The sequence below is a fragment of the Sceloporus occidentalis genome, unplaced genomic scaffold, assembly GCF_023333645.1.
Source record: "Sceloporus occidentalis isolate IW3139 unplaced genomic scaffold, rSceOcc1.0.p SCAF_11, whole genome shotgun sequence".
Lineage (NCBI taxonomy): Eukaryota > Metazoa > Chordata > Lepidosauria > Squamata > Phrynosomatidae > Sceloporus > Sceloporus occidentalis.
The window spans coordinates 9164780-9184753 of NW_028316991.1; the positions used below are offsets into that span (position 1 = coordinate 9164780).

Genomic DNA, 19974 nt, shown 5'->3' on the forward strand with positions numbered 1-19974 from the left:
ATAACATTGTCATTGCCACTTTGTGGCACATCTCTGCCAGCCAGTTCTTTTGGTGCCCCGGTAGGCGTATCAGCGAACGCTCAAGGTTTGACCAGGAGTCTCTGGTCAAACCTCAAGAGTTCCCTGATACGCCTACCGGCTCAATGGCAAGCACTGCTTCCCCGGGTTTCTAGATCACTGCTTACTTTCTACTGGCAGGAGGAGAGTTGTTCAAGCCATGCTCAATCCTCACCTGCTTTCCCTCCTAGCCAAGACTGTCTATCCATTCCTGTCCTTGCATAGTTAGCCATACCCCATGCAGGGCTAATCCAACCTATACAGCTGGTTTATTTCTCCTCCTTGCAAAGTCTCTCCTCGAGAAGAAGGGCTCCAGGTAGCCTACCCAAGGAAGTTCCAAGTTATGTTGGTAGGCCCGTTGGCCCTGACCACCTATGATCCAATCACACTTTTTAAAATACATTTCTTAACAAGTAAATGTGGGGTGTAATTTGGTTTATAAGGTTAGATAAGTAAGTACAAGGCAAGACAATAAAGAAGGAGATATTCGAAACTGACTCCTTTTTTAATTTAACTCGCCATTTAGTGAATAAACCGTTGATTATTATCCTTGTCACTGGGCTGGAAAATTATGAATAAATACAGTGTCAGTTTTATAATTTTCCTGTCTGAACAAAGCAATTGTGTTTCATCATGCAGAATAATAAAGTCTGTTTCTCTTAACTGTTTCTCAAGGCCGCAGAACATTTAAGTCGCAGGTGAAAATGCTAAAGTTAATGCTAATTCTAGTGGAAAATGTAATTACTGTACCCAGGCTAGATACATGTTTCTGTTTCATTGGTAGACACCATACTGGCAATACGTGGAATCGCGTGCTGGGAAACTTAAAGAAATATGGTTGAGGGAGCTCTAAGCCAATTATTCAGGATGACTAAAACCTTTACCTAGTTCGTTCTATAAGGGACTGCCCAAACAAAAGCTATAATAATAAATTAGACTGCCAACAGCATTTGTAAAGAACAATGTTTTATCTATTCCTTCATACTATATTGGCTGTTTATGGGCAAAGGGGCATAAATATGTCAGTAGGGCCACGTCCCTCGCTATGCCGCCCAGCGTAAAGGAACAATGTGTGTTATACATGACTTGTTTAATTAACGTGATTATGCTGCACGCTGTGTCATATACATACATTATATATATATATATATATATATATATATATACATTATATATATATATATATATATATATATATATATTATATATATATATAATGTCAAAGTCAAGCATTCCTTACAACTATAGGACAATAAATATAATGGCTATAAAAACATGGAGTGAGGGAGCCCTTTAAGCTATGGAACAATACCTTTTTTTATAAAAGTTCCTAGCCAGGGACAGAGAGAATATGTGAGAATGGATACGGTAATCACACTCGGAAACCTGCATTTGGCACGGTTCAAAAGACTACGAAATATAAATGTGAATAAAGATACGCAGATTTCTAATACAAATATTTATGTAGGATCTTAGATCACACACAGATCATCGAAATGATTTCTCTGTAAGGTTTTGCATTCCTTTACATTAAATTCTCCTTTCTACCTTTACTTATATGCATTAATATGCGTAAAAGACCATTTTATATTCCCAATAAGCAGGGGACGGTGTTCCCACGCGGGGATATTGGCAGCAGGGCTAACCCCTGGGCTGCTCTAATTTAAAGATAATGGGCCTTTGCCAAGCTCTATCGCTAAAAGGGGAGTTGGAACGATTTACTCATGGGCTGAATATTCTTTGTGTTCCTGTTATGTGTTTTCATGCAATCTCTTTCTGTTAATGTATTTTGATTGAATAGTACCCCACGGCATGTTGTCTTTCACATGAGCTATGGGCTAATTTGTTACTGGGCCAGCTTTCTGGACTTGCCCTTGGGCTGAATGTTCTCAATGCTCCCCTGCCAATGAGGGACCAACACATAGCATATTTATGAAACTGAGTAATTTTATTCTTTAAAGCTCATTTAAAGAATTTATTTTGTGAAAACATTTTCTTTTGCTTCTTAAAGATATGATTGCATCTTATTTTAGTTCTGTAGAACACCATGGGAGACATATACCCAGCAAACACATATACACTGGGTGATAAAGGTGGAGAAGTTTCCCAATGGAATCATTCTGCTTGCTGCACTTAACACTAGAATTACTCTTTACAAAGAAGACTAATTTGTAATTAAAAAGCAAAGGAACATTATTAAAGCTTTCTCTTTGTCTACCTGTAAGTGATATGTTTGTGATGCCATTTCTGCCCTGTTAAGGCATATCGCTTCCGTCGAACATTAAATCTTGAACTACCTCTTGTTTGATCGGGTACTCCACATCGCGGCTTCTTCATCCAACTAATAAAAAAAATATGTATAGAAAAAGAATTAGAATAGTTTAATAAAGAAAAAAATAGGTAAAAATACGTAGACAAAGAAAATGGACATGCATTAAGAAAAAAGTAACACCCTCAACCTCCTGATATCCTCAACTTGTATCTTGAAAGAAGCCATCCATCCTCACTCCTTTGAGGTCTACACACCGCTAAACTTCTCCACATCACAAATCATCCCATAATTAAATGTCATCCAAGCAGTCCCTCATCTCCCCCCTCAACTTCATAAAATATTGTAAGCTCATAAGAGTATGGCCCCCTTTTACTTCTGCACCAGTATGTCTTAACATGTAATATGTATGTCACATGTGAAAGCCTTGTTAGATGATTTATAATGGAAATCACATGAAAACCGATACTATCTAGTTCAGTGGTGTGAAACCTTTTTCTATATATGACGAGCATAGGATTATTACCCAACCATGAGACCCCAAAATCAACATGCCATATCCAGAATATTTCCAGGTATGTTTCCTGATATAGCAACACAACATGATACTTAATAAAGAGATATTTTTCTCACCTCATTGTGTTTTCACTACACCACACAAATGAAGCATAGGGATAAAACAAAACATGATACTATTATAGTTCAACACCGCAATATATTTATGCATGAAAAACATTTTAAGATGTAAATGGTGGATTTGCCTTCAGAGACTGTCCATACTTTCCCCCACCAAACAATATAATACATTTACAGTGACAAGATTTACTGAGTTATGAACTGTTTTACCTCTGCGAAGATGTGCTTTGTAAAATTATTCAAAGAATACATTTAAACAGAAATAGGTCTAGGTGGATCCAGCCCCAGACTTCAGGGTTTTGGAAGGATACAGATGCAATTAAGTCTGTATTATGAACAATTAAGTTAAAAAAGTTAGGACCACTTCCATGCACGGCCAGTATAGCTTCAGGCAGGATAGGCTGCTGACATACATGGGAGTTGGAGATGTAGAACAGTTCAAAAAGACTTAGACCCACGCTAACAGTACAAAGTCGCCATCAGCTTCAAGTATTAGCAAAGGTAAATGTAGGGAGTATATACATGTGAGGGGTGTATGTATGTGTAAGATATTGTACATAAACTTGCATATGTAATTGCTGAAGGACATTTCAGTACACCGTGCTGCATAGTGATCTTTTTAATTTCCACTGAATTCAATTTTAGATTTTAATGTTTAGTTCTTTCACTACCCTCATGTGATGATATCACATTATGGAACAGAACATGAGCATCTGGTGTCCACATAAATATTCCTGGTAAGTTACATATCTTCCTGGTGTCTCCTTTAAGAAAGGTTTTAATGCAGAAACATTGGGTGAAAGTTTCCATTATCCTAAGCATATTGTAATTTGGTTTTTTTCAGTGAACATTTTAATTTTGGATTTAAAAAACAGTTTTATTGCTTCTATATTTCTATGAAATTCTTCAGTGGATACCAAGATCCAGGAAGGTAATTTTCCATAGCTGCCTGTACTCCTTGGCTTTCTCTACTTACTATCACATGTACTTAGTATAAATGAATTTTAGATTAAATGCCAGTTTTTGCCAATACTTTTAAGAACATTTTTTAAATAAAAGCTCATCTTATTAGATGCAAACCCACACAAGCTTGCTTGTTTTGGAACAAAATGTGTATCCGACAAATTATTATTTTTTCTAGCCAGTGATAAATCTGACCATTTATTCAACACTAAATCATCTTTTCCTTAGATAGAAATAAAAGATTTTCCACCTTACAAAAACTGTTCTCATAAAAGCATTTTTTACTGACAAGCTTTGACAAATTAGCCTGGAACAATATAATGTATTTGTCTACACTGACATAGCAGTAGTTTTGGTAAAGCAGATGGGAACTATTCATCAACTCACTGACCAGCGTGAGGGGAAAAAAGTGTTCTTTTTTGTGTTCTATATAAAAAAAAATGCTTACTTACAAGCACCCAAGAGAAATGTTCTTATGTCTGCTAATGAATACAAACACTCAATCACTGGCATAAGTTTTCATTATGAAAAATAAACAAGCTACATCAGAACTTTAGAAATGTGTAGGGACTAGCTGAATAGCATGGGAATTCTCACGCTGGACAGAGATAAAAGCAATGTGAACTATAACTGGGACTTTCTTGGCCTGGGGTGACCACGAATTTGCATGTTGCAGGGTCTGCAAGACAGTGCTGTGCAGGGTGAGGGGCTGCCAGGTAGTGCTGAGCACAGTGGGGGTTTGACCAGATATTGTTGTGAGTTCTGCTGGATAGTGTTCCCTGGGTGTGGTGGGCAGTTGAAGGTTCTGCCAAATAGTTGTGTATGGGAGGGGAGGGTGGTGAGAGGTTGCAGGATAATGTGGTGTGCAAAGAAGAGAGAGGCTACTGGATAGCAATGTGTGTGGGAAGGAAGCAAAGGGTTTCTGAAAAGTACTGTTGGGGTGGGGGCTGTTGGATACTCTTGCTTAGAGACAGAGAAAGGGAAGAGGAAAAAGAAAGAAAAGAAAGAAGGGAGAGTAGAATACAGGAAAGTGGAGGTGAAGAGGAAGAAGAGATGCCTGTATTCATACAATTACTGAGTTACAAATAATCATAAAGTGACTGTAGGCGACAGTTTTATTTTAAGCGTTTTAAAATTATATATCATACATAATGAACTTTCAATGTACTGTCTGTAATTCAGTAATATTATAGATTTGTTAAGTGGGTTGAATACCATTGCAAGCCACTGCCATTATTCCATTTCTACCTTTGGCAGCTATATTTGCTTTAGCAGGTCGGAAATCAAAGTTTCCAACCTACTTTTGTGCTTATTAATTCTCATGTGGTAGTTACTAGACTTGTGCATTCGTCTTCGGGCGAACATGAAAACGAGCACGAAGAGGCCGTTTTTTTGTTCGTTCCGAAGGAACGTAGAACAGAATACAGTGCCGGCAAACCGTAGGCGAAGACGAAGACTCACAATCACGAAGAATCGAAGATTCTTCGTGATCGTCTTCGTTTTTGCCGCGCAACCGCCAAAATTTCAAACAGGAGTGAGCTGATCCTCGTCTGTCCAATCAGCTCACTCTTGTGACGTAACGCTAAGGGTCTCGTCCAATGCCTGTGCTGCTGTTTTTTGAATTCTGAAGGCGCCTTTATAAGACCAGAGCTTGCCTGAGAGATCCATTCATTTTTCGCTGTGACTGCTTTGGCAACACTGCTGTGCTGCATCCGAGCGTTACAGAGAGAGATTGTTCTGTTCTGTGTGAGACTGGTAAGCCTTAGCCTGCCATTTCTCACTGTGTACTTCATCCTCACTTCAGTGCTACTTAATTAATATATTTAATAATAATAATTTGATTAATTTAATTTTTTTTAAATTAATTTGTCATCAACTTTAGTGTAAGTGCTGTTGAGTTGACAGTGCACCCAGTGCCTCAGTGGCACTGGGGTGCCCTTGCCCTGGGCTGGCACTAGTGCCTATTGCCTGTCCTGCTTAAATAAATTAAATAGAATTTATACATTACAATTTAATAGAATCTATAATTTAATAGTTCATTATAATATTATATATATATATATATATTTGTCAGTCATATATATATATATACTATAGTATACTAGTGTAGAGTGTACTGTAGACATTCATCTACTAGTGTCTAATTTAAAATCAGTAATATTAATTAATATAATTAATAATTGAATTCATTATAAAATTATATATATATTTGTCAGTTATAGTTAGTAATAGTATACTAGTGTAGAGTGTACTGTAGACATTCAGAACATCTACTAGTGTCTAATCTAAAATCAGTAATATCAATAATTCTCTAATTCTTTCTTATCTTAATAGTTAATTAAATTAGCTATAAATAAAAGTAATAATATTAATTAATTACTACTAGCGTATAGTTCAGCTAATCTTATTAGTACTGGTGCTGCAGCTCTATAGTTTGTGCTTTGTTTTAGCAACAGTAAGAGACCAAGTCAATTTTTCTTAATTAATCTTTCATTTTATTTCATTTGTTTTGCTCACCTCAGTCCATCAGTGAAGTGAACTTGTTGGGCTAGTGAGTGCAGCCGCATAAGTGCTGTGTTTTTTTTTGATCAGCAAGCAGTGACGTTAACTGTTTTGCAAAGATTTTCTCATTTATTTTACATTTTATTTCAATTTTATTAAAAGTACCCTTAGTGTTTTGCTCACCTCAGTCCATCAGTGAAGTGAACTTGTTGGGCTAGTGAGTGCAGCAAGCAGTGAAGATAACCGTTTTGCTGTGACATTTTATTTTATTTCTAATTCTTTTCAAGAAAAATTGACTGTGACGAGCTGTACTAAGCAAAGCTTCAAGCTACTAGCTGTAGTACTAAAATAATTCTAATCTTCTTTAATCTTAATCTATAATATATTATAAATAATAATATTCTAATTCATAATCTATAATATAAGTAATTCTAATTCTAAATTCTAATTCATAATCTATATTCTTCTATCTATAATACATAATATATAAGTAAATTAGTTCTAATCTATTAATATTATATAACTTAATATTAATTAATAAATCATATACTGAATCTGATTTAACCTCACTTTAGCTTAGTGGGTTTGAGAGCGTCTGCCTAGAGGTAGACTTATAGTAAGGAAATATAGCTTTAGGCTAGCATAGTGGTAGGCTAAGCTCTTAGGCCCGTGTAAATTCAAATTAAAAATAAAATACTGCTAGTTATTAAATAGTTAATCTTGAGTTAATAATTTCAATAACTTTAGGATTTTGGCAGATTGCACACAGCACAGTGCAGTAGTGCATAGTTTTACTTTTTAAGCAGTAGCACTGAAGAGAACTTCCTCTAATTTTTTTGTCTTTAATTCGTTTTTCCTTTTTTTTATTTTTATTTTTTTATTTTTTTTTTTATAGTTTTTTAAACACTACACTACACTACACTACACTACACTACACACACAACACAAAATTTGAAATGGATCCTCCTTTTGGGACTAAGGAGGGACAAGCTCCATCTACCACCACCACCACCACCACCAGCACCACCACCAGCTCTAAGATGCAGCCTTTGCGTCAGTCTAGTCGGCCAAGTAGGCCAAGCTCTCGCTTATCATTTGGGGAAGCATTGCTTGAAGGATCATCAAGTAAAGGAAAGGCACCAAAAGCAGGCAGTAGTAGTGCGGCTAGGCCCACAAGCTCTATGGTTTTTTACGGAAAGCCTAAAGCACCAGAAGCACGTTCAAAGTTAAAGGGTAGCACAAGTAGTACCAGCCCAGTGACTAAAAAGAAGTGCCTTTTGCCCCAAGCAGCATCTTCCCCATCCACCAGCAGCATGCAAGGTACCAAGCAGAGCCAAATTAGCAGCAAGACTCAGAGGGGTCCCAAACCAAAGCGATCTCATTCCTTTGTAGGGAAAACCACCACCACCACCACCCCCGCCTCTACCACCACTAGTGCTGCGCCTACTGTTCCCACTGGTACCGCCACGCCATGTCCTCCTAGTACCTCTAGCAAGCCACCAAGTCCTTACAAAATTTTTGTAAAGACAGTTAGAGAGAGGGCTACACATAGTGGAACTCCACCTAGCGAGGTAGCAGAGGAGCCTGAGACTGAGAGGCCAAGTGCAGAGTCTATTCTTCTTGCTCGCACTACTACTAGTCACGAGTCTCACGACGATATCAGTCTTAGCTCCAGCCTAGCAGGAATTCCATTCGATCTGGCTAATGAAGAGCTAGACTATGAGCCAGAGGAAGTAGAGGAGATGAGTGGTCAGGAATCAGATTCCTCAGGGAGCAGTGTCCAAATGACTAGTGCACAATTTTCCCCTGAGCCTCCACCTTCTCCGCTACGATCATCACCATCACCACCACCAGCAGCAGCAGCAAAACCTAGCAAATCTAAAGCAATTAGCAGTCCCACTATGGCCAGTACTGTTACCACCAGTCCCACCACCACTAGTTCTGCCTCTGTTCATCCACCCCGAGCAGTAAGAGCAGCACCCAAGGCACACTCCAAGGCTATGCGCGCCCCAATTTGGGAGCACTTTGAAAATGTTGAAGAAGGGCGCTATGGAAAGTGCAAACATTGTGGGAAGCTAATAAGCAGAGGGAAAGTGTCTGGCCATTTTACCAGTGCTAGCATGAAGCATCACCTCAGCACTCAACACAACGCTGTGCTATTGGGGAAAGATGCAGAGGTAAAACTTAGTGCAGGCAGCATAGCTGGTGGCCGTGGAAAAACCCCAACAGCTTCTTCTTCTGAGCCAATAGCAGCAGCAGCAGCAGCAGCAGCAACTAGTGCTGGCAGCCAGAGACCAAGGCAGGTTGGAGCACTGCATGCCCAGCCCACCCTGGAAGAATTTGGGGCATTCCACTCCAAGAGAACGATGCCCAAACAGCAGGCCAATAAAGTAACGCGACTTATTGGTCAGTTCATTGCTGTTGGAGGGGCATCCTTCTCCATGATTGAAGGGGAGCCTTTCAAACAATTGATGGCGGCTGTGGCTCCACAATACACAGTTCCGTCACGTTCCACTTTCAGCAGGAACATTGTCCCCTCGCTGTATCGGTCCTGTGTTGCAGCAGTGAAAGAGGAGCTTTCCAAGGCTGCTGGTCAGTGTGTTCATTTCACTACAGATTTGTGGAGTGCACCTAGCGCCCAGCATGCCTTTCTTTCTTTGACAGCACACTGGTGGCAGCCCGGTGTGTCTAAGGAAGTTGCTGCAGCAGGCTACCGATCATTCCTTCTCCATGCAGAAGTGATGGATGAAAAGCACACTTCCCAAAATATTCTGCATGCGATTAGGAAAATGTTTAGCCTTTGGGTGGGAGCAGAGGCGGGCACCAATGTTGAAGTTGGTTTTGTGGTAACTGACGGAGGTGCCAATATGGTGAAAGCGCTGCGAGATGGTCATATTGTTGGTGTGTGCTGTGCAGCCCACATCATCCATCTTGTAGTGAAGGCAGCAATGTCAGAAGGAAATAATGTGGCAGCAGTAGTTCTGTCCCGCTGCAGAAAGATCGCTGGGCACTTTCACCATAGTGTTAAGGCTAGCCAACTTTTGAGGGAAGAGCAAGAGAGGTCAGGTCTTCCCGTACACTGCCTACGTCAGGATGTCAGTACACGGTGGAACTCCACGTTAGACATGCTAGAGAGGATTTTGGAGCAGCAGAGGGCAATCCATAATCTTGCCTCAGAGCACAATATTGGGATTACCTCTCCATTGAATAGGGAGGATTGGACAGTGATCGCCCAGCTAGTGGCAGTCCTTAAACCATTCAGGGATGCCACAGAAAATTTAAGCTCAAACACTGCCAGTCTGGCCCAGGTAATCCCAGTGTTCTCCCATCTAGGCAGCAAGATGGATGTGTTCCTTGGAAACCGTGAGGCTGTTCAAGGTGGCACTCTACATCCTGACGTAGCAGCCATAGTCAGGAAGCTGAAGGATCTGCTAAAAGTACACCTTCGCAAGCGAATGGAAGAGAGTCCCGAAATGATGCTAGCGTGCCTTTGTGATCCAAGAATTAAGGGAAAGCTAGCTTTGAAATTCAATGTTCTCAGTAGCTACCGGGAGCAATTGGTCAACAAGGTGCGTGACTGGCAGCGTAAAATGGGAATGCTGTCCGAGGAGGGTGAGGTGCAGGAGGAGGAAGAGATGATGTGGTCTGCTACCCCTAGCAGCAGCATCAGCAGCAGTGCCACAAGCAGCACAACACAGCTGAGTGGAGCAGCTGCGTTTTGGGAAGAGGCACTTGGCAGTATAGTTGGACCATCTGACAGAGCTAGCAGCAGAAAGGAGAGTAGTGCTGCTGAAATGGTCAAACTTTACCTCTGTGAAGTTCCTTCTGCTCCTAATGTTGATCCTCTTAGCTACTGGGATGAAAAGAAGAGTGTGTGGCCTGCACTCTCATGGGTTGCGCAGCAGCTTCTATCATGTCCGCCAACCACTGTTCAAAGTGAGCGCGTGTTTTCTATGACTGGAAACATACTGAGTCCACAGCGCTCACGCATGGCACCTCATCTGATGGAGCAGATTGCCTTTCTTAAATTCAATCTGCCCAAATTGGGTTACCCAGCTCTTAGCTTGGAAAGTTAAATTTTTTCTCTCTAATGTTTAAGGTAGTTTCTCCCCCTGGTTGCACTTGCTGCGGTGTGGCAATGCCTGCTACCTCCGCTGGTGTAGCCAATTTACGCTATGGCCTAGTGTCTGAGCTCTGTAAGTCCGCTCCCAAACGCCTAGGACTGACAGTCTTTGGATGCTTTGCCCTGGGGTGAAACAGGTGAGTGGGTCGTCAATTGCCCACTCATTCACCTTTTTCCGTTTCCAACGCTGCTGCTGGTGGTGGTGCCAGTATCTTTTGCCAGTTCGCTTCCTGGCTGAAATCATGCCTCAGATGTCCCTAATGGAAAGGGTAGTTTCTCCCCCCTGGTTGCACTTGCTGCGGTGTGGCAACGCCTGCTACCTCCGCCGGTGTAGCTAGCTTATGCTAGGGCCTTGTGTCTGAGTTCTGTAGGTCTGCTCCCAAACGCCAAGGACTGACAGTGCTTGGATGCTTTGCCCTGGGGTGAAACAGGTGAGCGGGTCGTCAATTGCCCACTCATTCGCCTTTCCCAATTCTGCTGCTGCTGGTGGTGGTGCCAGTGTCTCTCTTCAATGCCAGTTCGCTTCCTGGCTAGTGTCATGCCTCGAATGTCCCTGATGGTAAGGGTAGTTTCTCCCCCCTGGTTGCACTTGCTGCGGTGTGGCAACGCCTGCTACCTCCGCCGGTGTAGCCAGCTTACGCTAGGGCCTTGTGTCTGAGTTCTGTAGGTCTGCTCCCAAACGCCAAGGACTGACAGTGCTTGGATGCTTTGCCCTGGGGTGAAACAGGTGAGCGGGTCGTCAATTGCCCACTCATTCGCCTTTTCCAATGCTGCTGCTGCTGGTGGTGGTGCCAGTGTCTCTTCTCTGCCAGTTCGCTTCCTGGCTAGTGTCATGCCTCAAATGTCCCTTATGGTAAGGGCAGTTTCTCCCCCCTGGTTGCACTTGCTGCGGTGTGGCAACGCCTGCTACCTCCGCCAATGTAGCCAGCTTACGCTAGGGCCTTGTGTCTGAGCTCTGGAAGTCCGCTCCCAAACGCCAAGGACTGACAGTGTTTGGATGCTTTGCTCTGGGGTGAAACAGGTGAGTGGGTCGCCAATTGCCCACTCATTCGCCTTTCCCAATTCTGCTGCTGCTGCTGGTGGTGGTGCCAGTGTCTCTTCGATGCCAGTTCGCTTCCTGGCTAGTGTCATGAATCAAATGTCCCTAATGGTAAGGGCAGTTTCTCCCCCCTGGCTGCCTCTGTCTGCGGTGTGGCAACGCCTGCTACCTCCGCCGGAGTGGCCAGCTTACGCTAGGGCCTTGTGTCTGAGCTCTGGAAGTCTGCTGCCAAACGTCTAAGACTGACAGTGTTTGGGTGCTTTGCCCTGGGGTGAAACAGGTGAGTGGGTCGCCAATTGCCCACTCATTCGCCTTTCCCAATTCTGCTGCTGCTGCTGGTGGTGGTGCCAGTGTCTCTTCGATGCCAGTTCGCTTCCTGGCTAGTGTCATGAATCAAATGTCCCTAATGGTAAGGGCAGTTTCTCCCCCCTGGCTGCCTCTGTCTGCGGTGTGGCAACGCCTGCTACCTCCGCCGGAGTGGCCAGCTTACGCTAGGGCCTTGTGTCTGAGCTCTGGAAGTCTGCTGCCAAACGTCTAAGACTGACAGTGTTTGGGTGCTTTGCCCTGGGGTGAAACAGGTGAGTGGGTCGCCAATTGCCCACTCATTCGCCTTTCCCAATTCTGCTGCTGCTGCTGGTGGTGGTGCCAGTGTCTCTTCGATGCCAGTTCGCTTCCTGGCTAGTGTCATGAATCAAATGTCCCTAATGGTAAGGGCAGTTTCTCCCCCCTGGCTGCCTCTGTCTGCGGTGTGGCAACGCCTGCTACCTCCGCCGGAGTGGCCAGCTTACGCTAGGGCCTTGTGTCTGAGCTCTGTAAGTCCGCTCCCAAACGCCTAGGACTGACAGTCTTTGGATGCTTTGCCCTGGGGTGAAACAGGTGAGTGGGTCGTCAATTGCCCACTCATTCACCTTTTTCCGTTTCCAACGCTGCTGCTGGTGGTGGTGCCAGTATCTTTTGCCAGTTCGCTTCCTGGCTGAAATCATGCCTCAGATGTCCCTAATGGAAAGGGTAGTTTCTCCCCCCTGGTTGCACTTGCTGCGGTGTGGCAACGCCTGCTACCTCCGCCGGTGTAGCTAGCTTATGCTAGGGCCTTGTGTCTGAGTTCTGTAGGTCTGCTCCCAAACGCCAAGGACTGACAGTGCTTGGATGCTTTGCCCTGGGGTGAAACAGGTGAGCGGGTCGTCAATTGCCCACTCATTCGCCTTTCCCAATTCTGCTGCTGCTGGTGGTGGTGCCAGTGTCTCTCTTCAATGCCAGTTCGCTTCCTGGCTAGTGTCATGCCTCGAATGTCCCTGATGGTAAGGGTAGTTTCTCCCCCCTGGTTGCACTTGCTGCGGTGTGGCAACGCCTGCTACCTCCGCCGGTGTAGCCAGCTTACGCTAGGGCCTTGTGTCTGAGTTCTGTAGGTCTGCTCCCAAACGCCAAGGACTGACAGTGCTTGGATGCTTTGCCCTGGGGTGAAACAGGTGAGCGGGTCGTCAATTGCCCACTCATTCGCCTTTTCCAATGCTGCTGCTGCTGGTGGTGGTGCCAGTGTCTCTTCTCTGCCAGTTCGCTTCCTGGCTAGTGTCATGCCTCAAATGTCCCTTATGGTAAGGGCAGTTTCTCCCCCCTGGTTGCACTTGCTGCGGTGTGGCAACGCCTGCTACCTCCGCCAATGTAGCCAGCTTACGCTAGGGCCTTGTGTCTGAGCTCTGGAAGTCCGCTCCCAAACGCCAAGGACTGACAGTGTTTGGATGCTTTGCTCTGGGGTGAAACAGGTGAGTGGGTCGCCAATTGCCCACTCATTCGCCTTTCCCAATTCTGCTGCTGCTGCTGGTGGTGGTGCCAGTGTCTCTTCGATGCCAGTTCGCTTCCTGGCTAGTGTCATGAATCAAATGTCCCTAATGGTAAGGGCAGTTTCTCCCCCCTGGCTGCCTCTGTCTGCGGTGTGGCAACGCCTGCTACCTCCGCCGGAGTGGCCAGCTTACGCTAGGGCCTTGTGTCTGAGCTCTGGAAGTCTGCTGCCAAACGTCTAAGACTGACAGTGTTTGGGTGCTTTGCCCTGGGGTGAAACAGGTGAGTGGGTCGCCAATTGCCCACTCATTCGCCTTTCCCAATTCTGCTGCTGCTGCTGGTGGTGGTGCCAGTGTCTCTTCGATGCCAGTTCGCTTCCTGGCTAGTGTCATGAATCAAATGTCCCTAATGGTAAGGGCAGTTTCTCCCCCCTGGCTGCCTCTGTCTGCGGTGTGGCAACGCCTGCTACCTCCGCCGGAGTGGCCAGCTTACGCTAGGGCCTTGTGTCTGAGCTCTGGAAGTCTGCTGCCAAACGTCTAAGACTGACAGTGTTTGGGTGCTTTGCCCTGGGGTGAAACAGGTGAGTGGGTCGCCAATTGCCCACTCATTCGCCTTTCCCAATTCTGCTGCTGCTGCTGGTGGTGGTGCCAGTGTCTCTTCGATGCCAGTTCGCTTCCTGGCTAGTGTCATGAATCAAATGTCCCTAATGGTAAGGGCAGTTTCTCCCCCCTGGCTGCCTCTGTCTGCGGTGTGGCAACGCCTGCTACCTCCGCCGGAGTGGCCAGCTTACGCTAGGGCCTTGTGTCTGAGCTCTGGAAGTCTGCTGCCAAACGTTTAAGACTGACAGTGTTTGGGTGCTTTGCCCTGGGGTGAAACAGGTGAGTGGGTCGCCAATTGCCCACTCATTCGCCTTTCCCATTTTTCAATGCTGCTGCTGGTGGTGGTGGTGGTGCCAGCATCTCTTCTCTGCCAGTTCGCTTCCTGGCTAGAGTCATGCCCAAAATGTCCCTAGTGGTAAGGGCAGTTTCTCCCCTCTGGCTGCGTCTGTTTGCGGTGTGGCAACGCCTGCTACCTCCGCCGGAGTGGCCAGCTTACGCTAGGGCCTTGTGTCTGAGCTCTGGAAGTCTGCTGCCAAACGTCTAAGACTGACAGTGTTTGGGTGCTTTGCCCTGGGGTGAAACAGGTGAGCGGGTCGCCAATTGCCCTCTCATTCGCCTTTCCAATTTTTCAATGCTGCTGGTGGTGGTGGTGGTGGTGGTGGTGGTGGTGGTGCCAGCATCTCTTCTCTGCCAGTTCGCTTCCTGGCTAGAGTCATGCCCAAAATGTCCCTAATTGTAAGGGCAGTTTCTCCTCCCTGGCTGCCTCTGTCTGCGGTGTGGCAACGCCTGCTACCTCCGCCGGAGTGGCCAGCTTACGCTAGGGCCTTGTGTCTGAGCTCTGGAAGTCTGCTGCCAAACGTCTAAGACTGACAGTGTTTGGGTGCTTTGCCCTGGGGTGAAACAGGTGAGCGGGTCGCCAATTGCCCTCTCATTCGCCTTTCCAATTTTTCAATGCTGCTGGTGGTGGTGGTGGTGGTGGTGGTGCCAGCATCTCTTCTCTGCCAGTTCGCTTCCTGGCTAGAGTCATGCCCAAAATGTCCCTAATTGTAAGGGCAGTTTCTCCCCCCTGGCTGCCTCTGTCTGCGGTGTGGCAACGCCTGCTACCTCCGCCGGAGTGGCCAGCTTACGCTAGGGCCTTGTGTCTGAGCTCTGGAAGTCTGCTGCCAAACGTCTAAGACTGACAGTGTTTGGGTGCTTTGCCCTGGGGTGAAACAGGTGAGTGGGTCGCCAATTGCCCACTCATTCGCCTTTTCAATGCTGCTGCTGGTGGTGGTGCCAGCATCTCTTCTCTGCCAGTTCGCTTCCTGGCTAGAGTCATGCCCAAAATGTCCCTAATGGTAAGGGCAGTTTCTCCCCCCTGGCTGCCTCTGTTTGCGGTGTGGCAACGCCTGCTACCTCCGCCGGAGTGGCCAGCTTACGCTAGGGCCTTGTGTCTGAGCTCTGGAAGTCTGCTGCCAAACGTCTAAGACTGACAGTGTTTGGGTGCTTTGCCCTGGGGTGAAACAGGTGAGCGGGTCGCCAATTGCCCACTCATTTGCCTTTCCCATTTCCTTTTCCATTTCATTATTTTCCTTCTGATACACAACCAACCAAACATAACACACACAATAACACATATAACACATATAACACACAGTGACATCACACATAACACACATACACACACACTTACAATGCACAAAACACAAGGACCTTTTCCTTGTTATTTGCCCTGGCCTTCACTCACTAATAGCATTACATTAACACTATAACTCACACTTCACCCTATAACATTTTTCCATCCACATACCTGCCAACAGACCCAACTTTTTCAGGGACAGTCCTGCTTTTTTCCAGTCCTGTCCCATCTAATTTAGCTAAACTAGGTATGCAAAATGCAAATACACATAGGTAGTTATAGCTTGGTAGGTAACGCTACTATAAACATTTAATAAATATAATCAAGTACTAAATAATAAATCTAACTTTAAAATACATTTAAATAAACCCCTATTTTTTTTTTAAAAAAAAACATTAAAATTAAATTATTATTATTTAGACATAATCCATCTTTAACCAAACCAGTGCACTGCTACTAATCTTAAACATAACCGTACATTAACCCTAAGCTATTTTTTAGTTCTTGTCCAACATTTTTCCATCAGCATACCTGCCAACACACCCAAGATTTTGGTGGACAGTCCTGCTATTTTCCAGTCCTGTCCAATAAGTAAGTTGGGTTGTTGCAAAGTATGCCATTGTAAATAGGTAGCAAATGTTAGGCATGTAAAGTGGTCCAAAATCAATTTAAAAATGTAAAATATTCCCTATTCTTTTATTAAACATCTATGGACAGTACACCTCGGTATGTGTGTGCAACTCTATTGGTCGTTTCGGCAGGGGGCTCGCCTGCCATCAACGAATGAAGTGCATTCTGCAGTTCTGCAATTCACTCGTTGATGCCAGACCAGCCCCCTGCCGAAACGACCAATAGAGCTGCACACACGTACCTTCACGGCAGCTGCTGCTGCTGTGATGTGTTATTAACCCCGTATTAACCCCTGCTAGGCAACCAGGAGGAAAACGAAGATTAAACGAGCACGAAGAATGTCCGCGAATATTCGCCCGAAGAGAAGACAGGAACGGGCGAATATTCGCGGAATATGAAGATTTTTTTTTCCCCGAAGACGAGCACGAAGACGAACACGAAGAGCCCCCTGGTGCCCAAGTCTAGTAGTTACCAAGAAGCAGGTTTACCAACTTTTCTCCCAGCTCTACTTTCCAATATTGCATTATTACAAGCCAAAAAAACTACAGTAGAATTTCCTGACCATTAAACATTCTAGATACAGGAATTCTAAAACTAGGAAAATATTGAAGATTTAAGATATCATGGCGCCACTGGAGTGACTACAAATGACTACCGAAGCTTAACATTGTCATTGATAATGGCATACTTCTCTACTTATGAAATATATACCACTGACAAATCCAATAATTTTACTATACAAATAATATCCTCTTACCTAGGACTCATGTTACCCAATTATAACATTATCACATTTAAATAAACAGTTTATATAATGAGTGTATTCATTTTTGATTTCAATTAATTACTATCAGATTTCTAGACGTTTGTGGTATCTTGAGCTGCATTTTTATAAATACAAGTACATTCAAATTTGACATCGTGACACTAAGTAGCTAATTTATTAATTTAAACTACTTACTCAATTGTGTATTTGTCAGCTGTCCTTGTAATATTGATTCCATAAAATTGCTGCATAGCAGCTATAGCGGATTGCATGGTTTCTGCAGAACGCAATACCGACATTCTGGGGTCAGTTGGTGGAAGGTAGCCGTATTTTTGCAACCACACCTGAAGAGGTAAAGAAACAGATTTAGACATTTGTAATTCATCTCATATAACAAACACATGTATGTACATATTTGTTTATGTTATAAAATCTACATATCAGGAGCAACTATCAGCCACAAATCCACCGACAGTAAATCTGATTTAGTTTCAGGTCTAGAAACACTAGGATAAGAGACATATAGACCACTTGTGTTATTCTATTTCATATGAAAGTTTGAGATCACTATACCTGGGAACACTTTGGCCTTAACCTGGCATCCCCAGGTCTCTGGGTTTTTTTAGGATAAGGAGTGATGTTTGGGCATAATTACTCTCTGCCCATTCCCTCCTACTAAAGGTTAATTGGGGGGCTAGGCATGCCCCTTCACAAAGTATTTGTTACCTAGGTATGTATGAAGACAGAATGCCCAGGTAACACAAAGGACCATCCCAGCTGCACTCACTAAATGCTTGATTCCAGTACACATAGAGCTTGTTTTCCTATCATTATCCTTGTAATATATTGATATTTGTAGCTTAAAAAATTACAGTGCTATCTACTTAAAGGAACAATCATCAAGGTTTTTTTGGCTAAATTCCTAGACTGTTTATTGATCGTTCCTAGATTATTAACAATAATCAGACTCATTCCTTGATCTGCAAACATGTTTCTTGGTCATCGTCACTTTGGGCAGTGCTTGCTCCTAAAAGCCAGCATTTTGCCTGCCTTCTTAGTATAACATTTTTAACAATCTTAGATTGCCAACCTTATAATGGAGGGTATATGCTCGGTCTGATGCAGTGACACGGGATGCTACTCGTTTTAGCACAGAAATATCAGTAGGCATTGTCTAATACCATTCAAAAGGGTATAAGCGCTCTGCAGGTTACTGGCTGCCTGCCTCTGACTATTACAAATGAGTCTGGTAATTTAGTGACTGGTTTTCACTTCAGCAAAAACTGCCTTGAACAATATTACATTACCTGCTATAAATCTTATTTAGCACTTCCCTACACCTGCTACACTGACCCAGCAACTATTTTATTACCAAGCATGTGTATAACAGCTATTTATTACAGCTGTTTAATTAATTGTCAAAATACAAAAAAGTGAAGCGCAATATTCTAATTAAATATAAGTATTACACCTTCTGGTAAAGTGGTGCTGCAAAAACACAGGAACAAACTCCCCAAAATGTTCCAAATTAAATACAATCAAAACCACACAAGTGAGCGAGAGTTCCCACACACAGTATCCAAAAGGTTCGTATATAAAAGGAAGAGAAAAAAGAAAGAAAAAAAATTATGGTGTAGTATCTCAAAGTACGTCTTAAAAAAACGCTATTAAGCAGATCGGACCCTTACAATTTAAAGGGCATAAATATGCCCATACATAGAATGTAATGGTCTCCTTAGGAGTTTCTTTATCCCACACCGGTACTTGTAGATAAAGAAGGTAGGCAGCGGAGGGGAGTAGGTAAAAACAATAATTTTAATGTATAAAAGAAAGGCAAACTTGTTGTCCTCCGTTTCGGATGTTACAGAGTCCAGGCTTCAAACTTCAAAAGACGGCGTCTCTTTGTGGTAGCGCTGCTACGAACCTTTTATATACGAACCTTTTGGATACTGTGTGTGGGAACTCTCGCTGGAAGGGTATCTTTGTACATATTATTTTTGTGTTGCACATATAATTTACTCACTTATTATTTGGGTGCGCAGACACTTGTGTGGTTTTTATTGTGTTTAATTAATTGCTTTATTGGAAATTCTTAAACAAAAACAATATGATTTATATGTTCATGAACAATAACAGCTGCTTATCCTTCTTCATCCCTATTGTGTTAAAATACTCTTATATCTAAAGATTCCGCTGTAGCAACTTAATACTAATACTCAATACCATATTTTATTGGTGTTCTCAGATTTAATAGAATGGAGAACAACCACTGAGCTACTTATATAAAAACTCACTTAGCAAAAGTTCTTAGCATGATGGGACAGTCATGCAATGTCTGGCTCAGGAGGTCACTATTCACTAAACCAGAGGTTTGTTGTCTCACTGACACATCACTATGCATTAAGAAGAGTAACATCATACATTTCAGAGGTAATCCTGTTCAATGCACAGATCAATGATTGAAATGACCTTCTGGAAACCTCCCCACTTTAACTAAATGCTATGCAAAGACCATGCCACTCCATGCAGCAGGAGAAGTTGACCTGGGATGGCCCTTCATAATGCGTACTAATGGAGGTCAACTTATAGCTCAGGGTTAGGGAATATATCTTACTATGTACTCACAAAGTAGACAGGTATAAAGAGTTTCTTGGACAGAGAATAACGTGATGTCTAAACACACCAACAAAATGGGTGGAGTGTACCATGAGATCACCATGTCCCTCATCATGATACTACCAGCATAGATCTGGCCGCACACTGTAGCAGTGTATAGAGGAATGTTGGCTAATTGCCTGGTGTGTCGGATGGCCAGTCCGGCTCTAGTGTCCGATGTCCAGCTACGGAAAGAGACACTCAACTGTAGGTAAACCACGCTAGGAAAACAGTACCAAAGGAAGCCCTGGGCAAAATTTTACTACCACATTCCGTACACGCAGATCTTTGCATATGAGATAGAAAACCGAAAATGGTTTGAAAATACACAAAACAGCAAT

The 19974-nt window shown here is 43.6% G+C and overlaps 1 protein-coding gene across 1 annotated transcript in view; it reads right to left on the minus strand.

Moving 5' to 3' along the window:
* Positions 1-17277, minus strand: part of LOC149305527 (matrix metalloproteinase-16-like) — a 46418-nt gene extending 29141 nt beyond the window's left edge. Inside the window, exons 1-2 of the mRNA XM_089477254.1 lie at positions 17174-17277; positions 2276-2398 (exon numbers count right to left, since the gene is read on the minus strand). Coding sequence (XP_089333380.1) covers positions 2276-2398; positions 17174-17277 — 227 coding nt within the window. The remainder of the gene's footprint in view (positions 1-2275; positions 2399-17173) is intronic.
* Positions 17278-19974: the final 2697 nt, after the last annotated feature.